A 17,112-nucleotide genomic window follows, 5' to 3' on the forward strand; every position below is an offset into this window, starting at 1 on the left:
TTTTGTGTGTGGTGTTTATGCGATATGTTTGGCCCATTATTGCGAAGGGTACCAATAATTCCCAAACTGACTTTAAATTATTTGGTATTACGGTGTTGCCTAAAATAGGATGTAAGTAGGAGTTGGCTGTTATGAGTGTTTACAGCTAGCAGAGCAGGGGGAATGTTGCTGAAAGTGCCGTTTAATATGTTTTATATCCTTTAATACTTAGTGTTGTTTAGTTTTACTGCAGATGCATTGTTAAAGTTTTACTCTTTAGGGGCACATACTGTGTAATCTCTTTTTATTTGCCTTTTTTACCCTGTTGTTTCAGCAATCAATCAGAGCAAGCCTGAGGACCAAAAGCTTGAAAATACAGTAGTTTAGTGAATTACAGTACACGATACTCCAGAATATATTATCTTTATATCACTTATCTTTCCTTTGAGTAAGGTGGATATTAGGATATTGTATTTGTGAGTATTATTGTGTCAGATTACATCTATATATTTGTGTCCATAATATATTCAGAGCATCACACCATCTAATACAAATTGTGTTTTTATTAGATATACTGTAGGATATTTAAAGCACTAAAAACACTGTTTGCATTATTATGCTATAGATGGTGCTTTTACTATTTTTGTGTAACCTTCTTTCTTAACAGAGTAGATAGTGCCCATGTCTTTCATGACATGAAATGCCACTGCAGCTGGGTAGTCAGTTTGGGCTGTTGTTCTCAAACCATCATTCCTTTCGTGTTAATGAGTAAAGACAAATCAGCATGGCTGCACACAGCATCCAAAATAAACAAAACAAATCCTTTAAGTGATTTATACAGTATATACACACGTATTAGCTTTAGATTAATCAACATGAAGACATATTTGTTTAAGAAAATGCTGACTATACGGTTCATAAATGTGTCAGCTGCCTAGATCGTGACAAAATATCACGACAAAATATCAACGTTCGGTTGTCCACTATGGGCGTTCACTTTCCCACTTTTTCTGTCAAACATGCCAAGGTTGAAAATGATGTAAATTATGGCTTAAATGTAATGCAACCTTATATTTTACATACGCTCGTTCATCACACCTGTACTTATTCCACGCCTTTTAAGTGATATTCGAACCTCTCTTTGCTGAGCGTTTTGATCGTAGGAGGCGTTTATCAAGAAGGCTGTATTTTTATTCTTTGTTCATGTTGAAATGATTAAATAGAATTCACACATGTTTTAATTACATTTTCAATTACACATGAACATGTAGATCTTTGATTTGAACATTTCTAAAATCACATCAGCAATCATTTGAATGAATCAAATTAATAATGAAACTCACCCAGCACTAACTCCAGTTGTGGACTCCTGGTCTCGTACCTTGCCGAGTGCTCTCCTAGTCTTTATGTTTTACGACCGGCCTTGGAACTGGAGAAGGCATATTCTTTAGGTGAAGCGATCCATTTAATTGAGGGTCAGTGTCTCCTCCAGCTCTGGTAGCACTTTCTTTTTCCCCGAACATATTCCGAGAGAATCTGATGGCTCATATACCCTAAAACGTTTCCGTCTCACATATCTGGCATAGGTAACACCATGTAAGTAATGTTTACATATTCTACAGGACACCTGCAGAGAGCGCGATAGAGAGAAATAGAAAGAAGACAGGCTACAAATAAAGAAATTGATCAAATGCAGCACTAAATATACCAATTACTTGTACAAGTGGTACTGTATCATGTCATAACCTTTCCTAATGTAGCTTATATAAAAAACGTGTACTGTATGTCCAGAGGTCAGTGAACATCTGAGCATTACATCCATACAGTACTGTATGTTGTTCTTCCTTGAATCTGTTGGAAGTTGAAAGCACACAGTTTTCAGGATGTCTCTGTACTGTATGTACCAAAACTGTTTCAGCATGAACAATGTCCCTGTGCACAAAGCGAACTCCATAAGGCTCCATGACTTAGTGGAAGAACTCAAGCTTCCTGCACAGAGCCTTAACCTCAACCCCACTGAATACCTTTAGGATGGACTGGAATGTGATTGTGCTCAGGCCTCCTCACTCAACATCAGTGTCTGACCTCACTAATGCTTTTGAGGATAAATGAGCATAAAGCCCCACAGCCATGCTCTCGTAACCTTCACCGAAAAGAGGAATGAATTGTAACAGTAAAAGAGCAAATAATTCTGGATTGGGATGTTTAAAAACCACAGATGGGTGTTACAGTATGGTGATGGTGTGTTCACAAACTGCTGGCCATATATTGTAGATCTGATTAAGTTGTAGAGAAATTAACTAACCACACACACATGACCTAATTTACAACAACACTACCTCTCAACTCAAAGCTTGTTTTTTTTCTTTCTTTTGAGACCACTGACTGCTCATGAATATTCACAAAATGACATCAAATGAATTCATATTGATTACTTGATGAATGCTGCTTCACAGACAAACTTTCATAGGCCAGTCTGGTGCAGAATATCAAGTAGAAGAAATATTCGAATGTGAGGGATGCAGGGACTGAAATGATGACTTAATAGCTTAAATAATAAACCCATTGTATATACTAGTCTGAACATTTTAGGATGCATCTCAAATGGTAGTGAATGAATTTTGATCCATTTTATCAAAATTAAGATATACTACCATGAAAAACCTCATTTAACCTCGGCTTAATTTTGATAAAACGGTTGAAACACGCATCTGCAGTTAAGTCAAATATCTAAACCATCCCAATATTTTAAATGCTTCAACAAATTAAAAGTTTACTGTTTGCTAGTATATTTTCAAATATGTCCTGCTACTCTCAGCTGATTTTGCTTTTGGCTTTACACACACCATTCACAAACATCATATTATCCCCCCCCCCTCTCTCTCTCTATCTCTCTCTCTCTCTCTCTCTCTCTCTCTCGTTCTGTTACCCCCCCCCCCCCCATTTTACTGTAACATCTGAACATAGGGGAAATTCCACCTTCCCAACCTTCTTTCCATAAATTAATTGTAATCCATTATATGTCTGTCAAATTGATCAGTTCATCAATGGTTAGAGAGTCTGACCTAATCGCCTAATGGTTAGAGAGTCTGACTAAGGTGCCCTTGAGCAAGGCACCGAACCCCCCCAACTGCTCCCCGGGCGCCGCAGCATATATGGCTGTTCACGGTGTGTGTGTTCACTGCTGTGTGTGTGCACTTTGGATGGGTTAAATGCAGAGAACGAATTCTGAGTATGGGTCACTGTACTTCACTTTATTTAAAAAAAAAATTAACTCACGTTAGTGAGTTTATACTTAAACAGTAACACGCCAGCAAGGTAATTATTAGGCCATATCAGTGTCTTAACTCAATAACTATCAGCAGTGCTTGTGTGAAGAAACCACAATACGTAAAAATAAAACAGGTAAAAGTTTTTCAGTGTTGTTGCTGCTCCCTAATGTCACAATACACAGTGATCCCAGTTTCAATATACCACCTGCTGTAATATTAAAGGTACACAAGCCTGGGGAGGATTACTGAGCTGAGACGAGGAAGGAGCACTGAACAGAGACAGGGAACAGGGAAGATAACTGCAACAATTTTGAGGTTCAGATGAAACAAAACGATATATATTTATTACAGCCAAAGGCAAAAGCCTGACCTCTCCAGAACATACCAGAACATAACATAAAAAAACAGCAACATTTTTTCTGAGATGTAGCACCATATCAAAAAACTTATACACTTCATACGTACATATAATTCTCTCTCTCTCTTTCTCTCTCTCTCTCTCTCTCTCTCTCTCTCTCTCTCTCTATACATATATATATATATATATATATATATATATATATACACTTATATATATATATGTATACGTATATACATATATATACGTATATATATATATATACGTGTATATATATATATATATATATATATATATATATATATATATATATATATATATATATTTACAGTATACACTAAATCATTCTAAAATATCAATAATATTAACAATTCAAATGAAAATCAAATTCAAATCTATTTTGTCACATACACAATCACACGGTAGTGAAATGGCGTCCATGTCATAAAAACAGAATAAATAGGAATCAGAAGAGAACAAAAGAACGCAATCACAATACAAATAGAATTTACTATACACGTGTGAAAGGGAAGACTATCTAAGGAAATGATCAGTGGTACAACAGTATGACTATTATGAATCAAGTGCAGATGTGCAGTTGCAGTTGTAATGCAAATAGGAAAAAAGTACTGTAGATGTAGTGTGCGTTGTGTAGACAAATCCAGAAAACTTCATATTATAGGTGTACACCAGATATTATTTATAAATAATAAAGGGAAACAGCTCCTTCTTATTATCTTTGTGTTTGCCTATAAGGAGCAGAAGAGCTTCCCTGACTACAACAGAAAAAGAGACTGTTGTTCGGATAGATGAGATCTATCACTATCTTCTTGGCTTATGTCCAGCACCTATTGCTGTGTGCAGATCAGGGAGCTCAGAGCAGATGGGACACGGCTGATCGCACCACTCTCCTGCTTTGGTGCTCTTCCTAAACCCCGTTGTAATGATGCTTCCTGTTCTCAGTCATTCAGTTGTGAAAGTTTCTTGCCTCTTAATGGGCAGTTTTAAGACCCTTTGTATTCCAAGGCGGTAAAGACGCTGCAGAGCCATCCTCACCAGATAACAAGAAGTGTTATTCGAAGTAAGGCATGTGATTTAGATGATATTAATGTATTTATTTTTTTGAGTACTGTAAGAAGAAAGACATTTATTGGTGTGTATAAAGCTAGTATGACTGTGTTATGTCACATAATATTTATATGGACCGTATTCACAGTGGCACATCATGCAGGGATAACCAGGGAAGCTGTCCTATAGCTAAGGTAAATGGGAAGCTACAGTAAGAGTGTTTGGGATAGGTCTATGCCTCATTTGCAACTTACATGGAAAAATGGTTTGGTCTGCTGCATTTTCCATGCCTTTTGTGACTAATTACCGATATTTTCTCGTTTGTTGGGGGTCTATGGATATTATTTGCTTTTATTCATGGCAAAAAAAAAAAAGAAAGAGAAAAGTAAAAAAAAAAAAAGGAAGATGGCCTGGTTAACTCAAGTTCTTTAAATGATTGAATATTGCATTAGTATGAGTTCTAGTTTCATTGTGTTAAAGCCTTTTACATTTTGCATGTTATGCATGCGTGTGCGTTCCTTTGAAACAGTTTGTCTCCAGTATGCATTGCACGTCTGGTGACGAGCTTCAGTTAGGCTCATACAGAAGGATGTATTGTAGTGCATTTAGCTTGGAGTGCAGGTGAAGGTGTGCAGATTAAAACGCCATATTTTTTCCATGCGATCTACTTCATAAAAGTGTGTATCACGCCTGCTGTGTGTTTGCCTGTACCGTATGTATTTATTGTTCCAGCTGATGACGAACCTCTTACACTCACAGCTTTAATGACCATACAGATGTGTGTGACCACAGGCTTCTCATTATTCACTCACACAGCATGGCTGATTTCACTCACTCACTCCCTCTTTTCTCTCACTCACTTAACACACCCTCCACCGCCACCCCCAGCACCCCCCCCCCCCCACACACACACACTATCTGTCCTTGCAGCTGAGACTTTCCATTATATATATTGTAATATTCAGCTATTTAAGCTGCAAACTGCTCCTTTTTTCAAAATTCTAAAGTAAAAAGTTCTTAGTGATGGTGGGAGGAATAGCATTTTTTGGCATGAGTAAAGGAGAAAGATAGTATGATGGAAAGTAGAGAATGGTAAAGATGAAACTGTATTACATTCTCTCTCTCTCTCTCTCTCTCTCTCTCTCTCTCTCTCTCTCTCTCTCTCTCTCTCTCTCTCTCTCTCTCGTCTTCCTACCTTTTCTTTTGCACACACACATTCCTTCCCTGCTTCTGGGCATTTGTGGGATTTACAGGGTAGTGTACTGCAGCAGTAGTGTGCTGGTAGAAGCTTCAGCGTCTTGCCTTCCTCTCATGCACCCAGGCACTTGTGCTGACTCCATCCCTTAGCCTTGCTGACGTGATTGGGCCAGTCGCACACGATTACAGCGCCTGACTACACACTCCGGCCAAAAGACACGAAATTCAGGGTTCCAGCATGCTAAATATAGATCTATTCTCATGCTGGGCAGCCGGAGCTGTGTGTGGTTGGTGTGTCTGTGTATGTCCATGAATGTATCATTGTATTGTCTGCAAATAATAGACTATGAAGTGGAAGGATCTTTGCAGTGTGCAGATTCAGGCTAGTGCATTACACGGTACTACTCAGCTGAAGTTATATTTCACGTACACACACACACACACACTCACACACACATGCATACACACACGGACCCTCAACTACCCAGGCAAGATTGTTCCAGAGCTTAATAAAGCAGCACATTGTAAAGTCCTGAGCTCTATAGGGTCCAGTTCCACTGGAAGGCAAGAGATTATCACACACTCGTAGGATGATAATGCTTCTTTTTAATTAGACATATTTTTAGAAGCAACCTGATAGAAGAACAGCCCAGCAGATGGACAGAACAAGAGAGAACATCCAAATTATTTCAGACCCCTGTCAAGCACCCTACTGGGAAAATCAGCTTATAACAGCAAGACTGATTTTTCCAGCGAGGATTTGTTAGTGGCTATGTAGGACTTATCAAGGGGTTGATTTTATTTCTTTGCAATTGGGCATTTTAATATGAATTAGAATGAATTATCATGTGTTGTTGTTGATGATGTTTTTGGGGTGTATTTATTCTAAAACTAAGAGGGACAGAAAACTGGTTTTCACCCTAATGTTATTATGTAAAGTCGATTTTAAATTCTTTTTAAAACTCTCTGGCATTGACAAATATCACAAGAATGGTTTCTACTGATCTGTTAAGAAATTGCCTCGATGTCGTAACACCACACCAACCTCTGAGTGAACCGCAAAAAAGCTTTTTTATGCAGCCTAAGCCTCTAGGCTCAGTATGCAGTTGTACAGTGTATTTTATATATATATATTAGAGTGAATGTCTAAAGGTATATACAGTACAAGTTGGTTGAAAGAAAGTGCAGGGATAAAATCATTAGAATTACTGAACAAATAGCAGTCAAGCAGTCAATCATTTTTGACTGCAAACAAATCTAGTCCTAGTTTGTATGTCTGAAGTCTATGTTTAAAACCTAGAAAACCTGTGTTTAGCCTTCATCTAATAAGAGAACATTTCACTAGTCTGCATGCACATACACACACTAGGGACTGATTGAATTGCATTTCCTTTATTGTGGACTTTAATTGTTTATTAGTCCCTTGTGTGTGTGAATATGTTCATGAAGACATTGTGACATAGTGTTTGGTCCTCTTAATAGATGCACGTAAAACTACATTCTGTTCTTCTACAGAGAATTTCCACTAGCACTTGTGAGTGTTTGCCTTTCAGATATAAGCTCTGCAGACGTGTCGCCGTTACAGAAACTGCTTTTCGTTTTGCATAATTGTGCTTGGCGTCTTCATTGAGCTGACAAGCAAACACTAAAAACGTCACCCCTCTGCACGGAGGATAACACACCTGCCATTTTTCTGCCTCTCTTTATTCTTTCTCCTCTGTTTCTGCAGTTTGCGTGCTTTACACTCAAACAGTGGCAAGCAGGGAGTGGAGAGAGGTGAGTGTGTGTGTGTGGAATCTAAACGAAATTGCCTCATCACTCTTCTAATGGAGATTAAATGCTTACTGGATGCTGAACTTTAACACTTCTCTTTTAACGTACTTTAGAGTCCCTAAAGGTAGAATATGCAGTGACCGCTTATTGAATACAACCGTTCAACAAGTGTTCAGCATCAAACCCATACATTTTAATTCATATGATATGAATTCATATGATAGTGATGTATCAAAAAAGTTCCTTTTTGCCCATAAGTTGGTGTTTCATTTATTTGCTCTAAAACCTTATTAGATAGTAGTATACGTGTATGATACTCTCTCAAATTAATTTGGTTTTAGGCCAAATCATTATTTATTATTCATGCCATTCCAATGACAAACTAAAATCTATTATCGCGAGCTGCTTCTGAGAATATAGCTAAGAATTTTTTAGAAAATGTATAGAATGCTGTACATGTGCTAATAAGAGACACCAATAATTGATATTATTTTTATGATCCCAAATGAAGTTAGAAAATATGAAACAGGACCTTTCAGCATGGGTGGAGAGCATTTGCATGTTCTTAGTGGTAATTTGTTGCACATTTGATATTGTATGCAGTTTGGGAGAACCGAGGCCATCAGTAACACCCTGAACCCAGATTTTGTTCGAAAATTCATCCTTGATTACTTTTTTGAAGAGAGGCAGAACTTACGCTTTGACCTGTAAGTATCAACAGGGAGTGTGAATGTAATTGTGTTTAACACCCTTACAGAAATTTACTATGACCAATTTACTGTTATAACTTACTTTAAAATAACTACTAACTGTTATAGCATCACCAGCTACACTTATTTCTGTCTTGATGTTTCTCTGAAGGCTGTCTAGTGTTAAAAGATTTTATTGAATAATACCCAAGACTTTCATAAATGTTTAATAAACGTATCCTTATAGAAATCGTATTTTACTTTTATGACACTTTTATACGTTTATAATTAATCTTAGATTATGCATTTACTCTACCATACAAGTCCCTGTGAATATGTGTTGTTTCCATAGAAACAATATCACAAGGAGTGCATTAATATTAACTTGTGATTTGACAGCACTTCCTTCCTTCCTTCCTTCCTTTCACATTTCTAATATTAACCTTAGGAAATGCAGTGTTTGGTATGAACAGAGATGAACACAATATAAACAACACTACTTACTTACTCACTACTTAAAGGTTGCTAATTAAAAAGTGCACTAGACACATATACACACATACACGAGTGTAGTTTACAATTAACACTCTTGGATGATATGAGCTGTGGAACTGATTAGTGTATGTCTTCTCTTGCTATAGTGAAAAATATCTGTTTCTGTCTTTTCTTTGGGTACGGACAGCAAGACGGCATCAGACTAGGGTATAAGACAAAGGAGAGAGGATATAAATAGCAGAAAGTAGTTGTAGAAGAGTGCAAAACCCAGTAAATGTTGTGTGCTTTCTTCCTGCTTTCCAGTGTTGAGCACAGCAAGAGTGCACTGATAGCTAAGGGTGTGTTATATTGGTAGACTGAGTAAACATAATCTGCAATAAACTTTCTTATCTCTCCCTGCAGGTATGACCTTGACTCAAAGAGTGAAAACCTGTCCAAACATGTAAGTGAGTGACGGTGCCTTATAATCTGTGTTATGTGTCTGGCAGTCTGGAAAAATCCATTCGTTTTCAGTGTGACAAAATGTTTTTTTGCACACAATACACTTTAGTAACATCATATAAATATACGTCACCTGTGTGCATCGATATTGCATGTTCACACTGTGCTTCAGAGGTTTCCTCTTCCAGTACAAAGACATGATTGGCATCTCTAAATCGCCCATAGTGTGTGAATGCGTGTGTGATTGTGTGATGTGATGGGTCGGCACCCTGTCCACCATGTCCCACGTTTTGTGCCCAAAATGAGGCCGTCTCCTGGGAATGACTCCATTTTCCTTTCAACCATGTATTTAATAAGCTGTATAGAAAATTGTTGCATGGACATGGAAATGTTTTATGTCTTATATTTTTATATGACTAAATAGTTTTTAAACATGGTTTAACAAATTCTATGGCAAAACAGGCAGTCTACCTAAAGTCTACCTAAATGCTCACTTGCTCACATGCTAAATGACAGCCTTTGATCAGGATGTTGCACAGCTACTGTATGTGGACCAGGAATTTGGAAATAATCTTTATTTGGTTTGTAATCAGATATTTCAAGCGGCGGTTGAAGACCTACTTATTCAGGAAACACTTCAACTAGCACTTCTTTCCTTATCCTTTGCATTTAAAAAAAAAAAAAAAAACTTTGACACTTTTTCATTGTAACTTTGAACAAATGTTTTAAACTCATGGTATCTTAAGTATGTAACCTAGTGAACCAGCATTAATGTATTCAGTGTTAGAGATTTAAGCACTTATGTACGTCGCTCTGGATAAGGGCGTCTGCCAAATGCTGTAAATGTAAATGTAAATGTAAATATAATGGTTGATGCTGCACTGTGATTCATGAATGAATGGAATCATTCAATGCCATTTTCTTTGCTTTAACTTGGACCTAAATTACAGTATAATGCTGCTTGTAAAAGAGAAATATTGTTTCGTATATAACATATAACAATATTAAATTTAAAAATATTTGCAGGATGTTTCAAGACAGAATTTCTTCTTTTCCTTGTTTCTGAAGTGACAGGTTTATTGCACTGCCTATACATCTGCCTACATATGTATCTGCCTATGGGGATGTGGTAGCCTAGTAGTACCATCACTGGACCCCTGAGCAAGGCCCTTAAGCCTCAATTGTTCAGTTGTATAAACAATGAGATAAAAATGTAAGTTGCTCTGGATAAGGGCACCTGTCAAATGCTGGAAATGTAAATTTCATATAAACACTGTGAACTACAGTTATAAGTTTTTTAAACACAAAGCATGTCTTGGAGAACAATATTCAGAAAGACATACCGAATACACTTTACACAGGAACTGCAGAAAGTACAGGATTTTTAGTGAGTAATGGGCAACCCTTCGGGCTGTTACTCCTGCTCAGCTCAGGGAGACATTATGTGTGTCAGCGGAAAGGAGTCTGGCATATAGTTGTTTGTAAATAGTTTCTTATTGTTCTGGGCTTTTTTAAATAACACCCTTGTGTTTAGAGCAGTTCTGAATAATTTATGTGTTGCTTTTGCAGCTATATTACAGTGTGGCAGAATCATAAAGCTGGCTTGCTTATTGCTGCTTTGTGGTCTGAGAAGTGTGTCCTTGGGGAAAGCAGCTTTACCTGCTGTGTGTTTCCCCTCCTCACTCGAGTGAAGCTCCGGGCCCAGTGCTCTGCATTAAGGAGCTGACTCAGTGGAAATAATTGCCAAGGTTTCCACATTCTGCTGTTACACATCCGCAATCAAAGGCTAATGTGAATCATCAGTTGTACGAAAGATTGAGTTGATGAAGCAATGATCTTGAATAATTATCCAGATGAACGGAAAGCATTAGCCTCGCAGTGTCCCATGTGAGTAGCAATTAATTTCGAATGCAGTGAGCAAAAGCAAGTGGAGAAGTTGAGTCTGCAGGCATGTTTAATGGGTGTACTGAGGTTAAGGTAAGAAGGTTAAGGTATAGTTTCATCTAAACATAGACATTTCTTAAATGTGTTTTTTTTTTTTTTTCTATTTCTGAATACAACCAGTTTGGGAGAGATGTTTAACACTACATTATAATCATACACAGCAAATTATACTTTTTATAAGTATATTATCTTTTTTTAATGTTCCAATGTTTTGCTGTGTGTTTGTACACTGTCCAAAAGATGCATTTCTTTTCATTACAAAATATGCATTCAGTGTGTTTGAACACACTGGCCTGTCATTTACTGCACCCAAAACCTAAAAAATACCTTAGGCAAATGTATTGGATTTTTTTCAGCATTAAAAGATTTTGTCTGTAGCTTGTGTTTGCAGTTCACAGTCTAATCATCGGCCGCTTCATCCTGGGGTTTCATCCTGCATTTCGTTAGGTCTAGCTCAACTGTCATTTTTTTTTCAGATTTGTATTCTGAGCTTTTGAGAGTATATTAGCCATGCACAAGTGACACACACCTTTTGGAAAAATCTCTTCTGAGTTAAATCTCTTCTGAGTTAAGGCCACACCTAATTTGGGATTAGATCCATATACAGATACAAATATTTGAAGCACAAAACAGATACAAATGCGTTGGATACATTCCTAAAACATACCCACATCGCACTATGCATTTTAATGTGTGTAAATTAATGGACACATCCTGGCGTTCAAAATATCCATGATATTAAGTGTGTGTGTGTGTGTGTGTGTGTGTGTGTGTGTGTGTGTGTGTGTGTGTGTGTGTGTGTGTGTGTGTGTGTGTGTGTGTGTGTGTGTGTTATCAGGATTTTCTGGGCCAGATGTACTGTACTCTTGGAGAGATCGTTGGCTCCCCAGGTAGTCGTATGGAGAGAACACTCATGTGAGTATGGCTTTTCATCTCTCACTTCACCCCTTCCATTCCTGTGTGCTCTCAAACCTGAGATCCTATCCCTCTCTGAGATGCTGTACCTGCCTCGCACTTCGATTCCTGAAGACTACAGGACTACATTCAAGTCTCATTAATATACTGTTTGTTCCTTGAGTTTGTCTGTCTGTTTAATAATGCATGCTTATATTCATTTGTGTATAGATCGTGTGCGCATTGTTGCATCAGAGAATGTGTGAATATTTTATGGGCGTGAGTGTGTGCATGTAGACAAACGAATTATAGGCCCAGTGTACAGGGACATGTCTAGGCACCATTAGATGATGATGTATGAAAGTACCCCTCATAAGGGGTTACATAAGCATAGATTGAATTATTCTATCTTTTCATTCATCATAACTGTCAAATAAGTTTTTTTTATTGCAAGTACGTTTCACAAAAGTTCATCATTGGTGTAAAAAAATCTTCAATTCATTTAATGGAAGTGTTTCAGTGTTTTACAAATGTCCTTATTTCTTAAAAAACTATTTGATTACACAATCCAAACTATGCAATGACATATGTAAGGACAAGGACAATATGTGGCTTTTATAAATATATTAATTTGCTTTATTCTGGTCAGAGTTGTGGTGGATCCAAAGCATACACCTACACCTTCACACCTAGGGTGCAATTTCTGCAATTAATAAACAATAACCTCTGACAGTAACCTTTAAATATTTGAAATACACAACTGTTTACCAAAAATTACAGCGATTACACTCTAACAATAAGACTCTTAGATGAAACAAACAGAAAAGTCATTAAAATGTAATTTTATCCACCAAATACTGGAGCAAAACAATAAAAATTCTTTTCAGGTTATTGTCCTTTTCCAGAAGGCACTGTGGTATGTACAGTATGTGCAATGCCTTCTATCTCATAATGAATCTCTTCCTTAAGATGGAGTGTGTGTGTGTGTGTGTGTGTGTGTGTGTGTGTGTGTGTGTGTGTGTGTGTGTGTGTGTGTGTGTGTGTGTGTGTGTGTGTGTGTGTGTGTGTGTTTATCCATTCATTATTGGCAACATCCTATCCCATCAGAATTTATTTAAAGATCTGTCAAAAATAAATAAGTATTCTCTCTGTCAGTATATTTGATTTTTTTAATATCTAGCCTCATTAACTAAATGGAGATCATTAACTGCGGATGTGAAGCTGTGTTTTTAAAGTATGGATGCAAACTGAAATCAAATCATCTCACAACCACAACAGTTGAAAACTATTGCAACAGCTTTGTCAAATTCAACCGGGTTTTATGAGAGCAGAGAGCCTGTTTGAATAAGCCTTTTATTAATTTATGTACATTTATATCCATTGCCATGATTGGTTTATGTAACTGTTTTGTGATCTTATGAAATAAAGTATTACCCAGTGTTTTATAATGTGTTTTATAGAGGCATCCCTGGTAAAAATTGTGGGACCATTATTGTTAAAGCAGAGGAACTTGGAAATTGTCGGGTAAGTCCTCTGTTTGTTTCATTTGCTGATCCATTTTCTGTTAAAACGTCTTCACAGCTGTAATATGCTGCCTCTGTGCTTCGGGCCTGTCCATAAAAATATAAAAAAATTCTGTTGAATAAATAAAATACAGTACGCTCAAATGCTCACACAAACACACACACATGCTCACTGTTTACTGTAGCTGTTTATGTTTTGTTTGTTAGGAATCAGTATTGCTGCAATTTTGTGGAAACAACCTGGATAAGAAGGACTTTTTCGGCAAGTCAGACCCATTCCTTGTCTTCTCCCGCAGCAATGAAGATGGAACGTGAGTGTTTCACAGACCTCAAACAGGATTAAGAGTAGAACATTATATATTATGTATTATTATATAATTATAATAGCATTATAACACATTCTCTAACTCTGTGTTGGTTAAAAAAATTATTAGGAATACTTACTGAGTAATTCATGTGGGAGCAGAGTAATGCATAAACTCATGCAGTTACAGGTCATGAGCTTCAGTTGATGTTCACATAAAGCATCAGCATGGTGAAAATGTGATCTCTGTGACTTTAACTGTGGTGTGGTTGTTGGTGCCAGATGGGCCGGTTTGAGTGTTTCGTAAACTGCTGACCTCCTGGGAATATTCACACACATCAGACGCTCAAGATTAGACAGAATGGTGCAATAAAGAAAAAACATTGAGCGAGTGACGGTGTGCACGTCTCAGCATGCACAAAACATCAAACCTTGAGGTCAATAGGCAACACGAACAGAAGACCATTCAGCCAAGTACTGGAATCTGAGGCTGTCTTATAGCATCAGATTTGTGCTTTTCACTGACAGGAGTGGAAGCTGATGTGATCTACTGTTGTTTCCCATTCAGTGCAAGGTTTGATGCTTTTCTGCTTACCACCGTAATAGTGATGATTTGAGTTTCTGTATCCTTCCTGACATCTCAAAGCAATCTGACCATTTTCTTCTGACGTCACTAATAAACAAGAATTTTTGGGCAGATATGTTCACATTTGTTCAGATTTGAAGCTCTTGATAATTGGCATATTGGAAGACTGCATAAATAAGCAGGTATAAAGATGTTCCTAATAAAATGTATAATATTTGTGTCCTTTTTCTGGATAAATTGAGAAATCCGTCTATGTCCAATGCATGATGTTGTACAGATACACCATTTGCCATAAGACTGAAGTGATAAAGAACACACTGGACCCTGTGTGGCAAGCCTTTAAAATCCCAGTTAGAGCGCTGTGCAATGGAGACTCTGACAGGTAAGTGCACAGGTCTGAAAGAGTCTAAAGTTTGTCTACATTTAAACATTATTTGTGAGCACAGAAAAATATTTCAAGCATGTGACGTAACACTTACAGGTTTTGAATTGTTTTCTCGTTAAGCAAAATGTGGGTAAATACCGAAAAAGTTGAAAACATACAGCAACATAAAGACAATTTAAAAAAGGTTGCAGTGTAATAACAGAGATGCATAGAAGAATTAACAGGAAGAATTAACAGGTTAACAGTCAAAAGGCAAATATTACAACTGAGAGTATACAAGAGCTTTTCTGAAAATCTTAAAGATAAGAGAGACAGTTCTAGTTCAAGGATACACAGTGTAGTTGCTACAGATTTACTTTTTTATTTTTTTAATTGCATAATTGCTTGCTTGTGTGAAAATGGAAGCCATTTTATTATAGCATTTTAACACTATAACAGCAGAGTACATGGTGTTCCAGCAATGCCTTCATTGGGATACCAAGACTTAACAGGTTGTTTATTATCCTCTCGCGCTGTACCTGCAGAAAGATATCGTATGTCAAGATGAATGGGCAAAGATTAGTCATCATTCACAATACACAGACTTTTTATGAGAATTTGTTTTCTGAACTAAAAAGTTGATTTAATTCCAAAAGCTGATGAACTGAATTGACTGTTTTTACAGGGCAATTAGGATAGAGGTGTATGACTGGGACAGAGATGGAGGGTGAGATATTTAAGATTCGACAAAATTCACACCACAGTTAGTATGCACATCTAAAGGGGGAAAGTATACAGTAATGCTGTGTGATCATTTGTTTTTGCATAGGCATGACTACATTGGAGAGTTCAACACCAGCTATAGGGAACTGTCCAAAGGCCAGTCTCAGTTTAGTGTTTGGGAGGTAAGGCTATTTTCACACACACACACACACACACCCCACAGTTCTATAATATATACAGAGACTGTCCCAAATACCTTGAAACTGATACTGTGTTATTTGTATTATAATGTATTTTCAGGATTAAATAAGAAACCCTAAGGACACTGAATATCTAATATTATATATGCTATAAACATTTTATGAAAGAATAAGGATACTGCTCTTTCTTTAAGAATTTCTGTTTTTCATTCTGGCTAATTGCATACACAGGGAGCACAATCTATAACCAGCACATGTTTCCTGGTTTTATTAAAAACCAATGCAGTACACAAACCAAAGGGCTCAACAATCCTCCAGAATGTGCAAATGCTCAGATGAACAGCAAACAGATAGAAACTAAAAAAAGAGTAACTTATTAAAAGTGACATAGGTTGTAGTCTAACGATAATAAAAACAGGAAGCTAACAAATGCTTGGACTTATCACAGATGCAATGCTTCACAATGAATCAGTAGAGTAGTGAGGTCAGCTGACTGAGCAGTGATATGTGATTTGATCATGGGAATTGTAGGGTCTTGTGTTATCTTTAGGGTCTGTGAGACTCCCTTGTTCATGATACACTGGTTTTGAAAATATTTCACTATGAAATGACTACAAGCTAGTATGTAATCATAGGTTACTTTATGAGACACTTTTCTTTATCCAGGCGTGTCATAGTTTTTGCAATTGTAGCTCCCAGATTTAGATCTTCTCTTTCAAAATTCTACTTTTTCATATCGATTTCACTTCATTGATAGTTCAACTTTCTTCAGGTTTTAAACATGAAGAAAAAGAAAAAGAAGAAGAAGAAATACCAGAATTCAGGAACTGTGAGTAAATTCTGTTTTTAATATTACTTATTTTTTTTATTTCAAAGTACTTGTTGAAGAAAGAAAGACAGGCCACATTAATGTTCTAATAAATGTCATTATTGGTAAGACTTCTTATTGTAGGTCCTGCATTATATCTTCATAAGCAATGCACAACACCTTCATAAACTAAACATTGGCATTCATAAATGACATGTACTGTATATCACTTTACACAGACATAGCACTCTGTTATATGTGAGGAAACAATCCTGGGGCCATGCTGTTATAGGAAAATAATCAGCACCATTGTGTTATTATGCAGTTTAGCATGATGCTGGTTTATTAACCATGATGTCTCTTTTCATCTTGTGGTACAACAATGTGCCAGTGACTGCGATTCTATTGTGTGTTAAAGAACAACATGTCTAATCAGTCCTAGTTATGCTTATTGTTGTTGAAGTTTACCTCTGACTGACAAATTGCTGAAACAT

The 17,112-nt window shown here is 36.9% G+C and overlaps 1 protein-coding gene across 2 annotated transcripts in view; it reads left to right on the forward strand.

Annotated features, from left to right (window-relative positions):
• Positions 1-17,112, forward strand: part of cpne8 (copine VIII) — a 35,519-nt gene that overhangs the window by 8,297 nt on the left and 10,110 nt on the right. Inside the window, exons 3-12 of one of the 2 annotated variants that reach the window (XM_027172984.2) lie at positions 7,604-7,650; positions 8,251-8,354; positions 9,234-9,273; positions 12,055-12,131; positions 13,571-13,634; positions 13,841-13,944; positions 14,801-14,905; positions 15,573-15,614; positions 15,717-15,792; positions 16,583-16,639. In XM_027172984.2, the coding sequence (XP_027028785.1) occupies positions 7,604-7,650; positions 8,251-8,354; positions 9,234-9,273; positions 12,055-12,131; positions 13,571-13,634; positions 13,841-13,944; positions 14,801-14,905; positions 15,573-15,614; positions 15,717-15,792; positions 16,583-16,639 (716 nt within the window). The remainder of the gene's footprint in view (positions 1-7,603; positions 7,651-8,250; positions 8,355-9,233; positions 9,274-12,054; positions 12,132-13,570; positions 13,635-13,840; positions 13,945-14,800; positions 14,906-15,572; positions 15,615-15,716; positions 15,793-16,582; positions 16,640-17,112) is intronic. The other variant, XM_027172985.2, reaches the window with a different exon arrangement.

The sequence above is a fragment of the Tachysurus fulvidraco genome, chromosome 10, assembly GCF_022655615.1.
Source record: "Tachysurus fulvidraco isolate hzauxx_2018 chromosome 10, HZAU_PFXX_2.0, whole genome shotgun sequence".
NCBI lineage: Eukaryota > Metazoa > Chordata > Actinopteri > Siluriformes > Bagridae > Tachysurus > Tachysurus fulvidraco.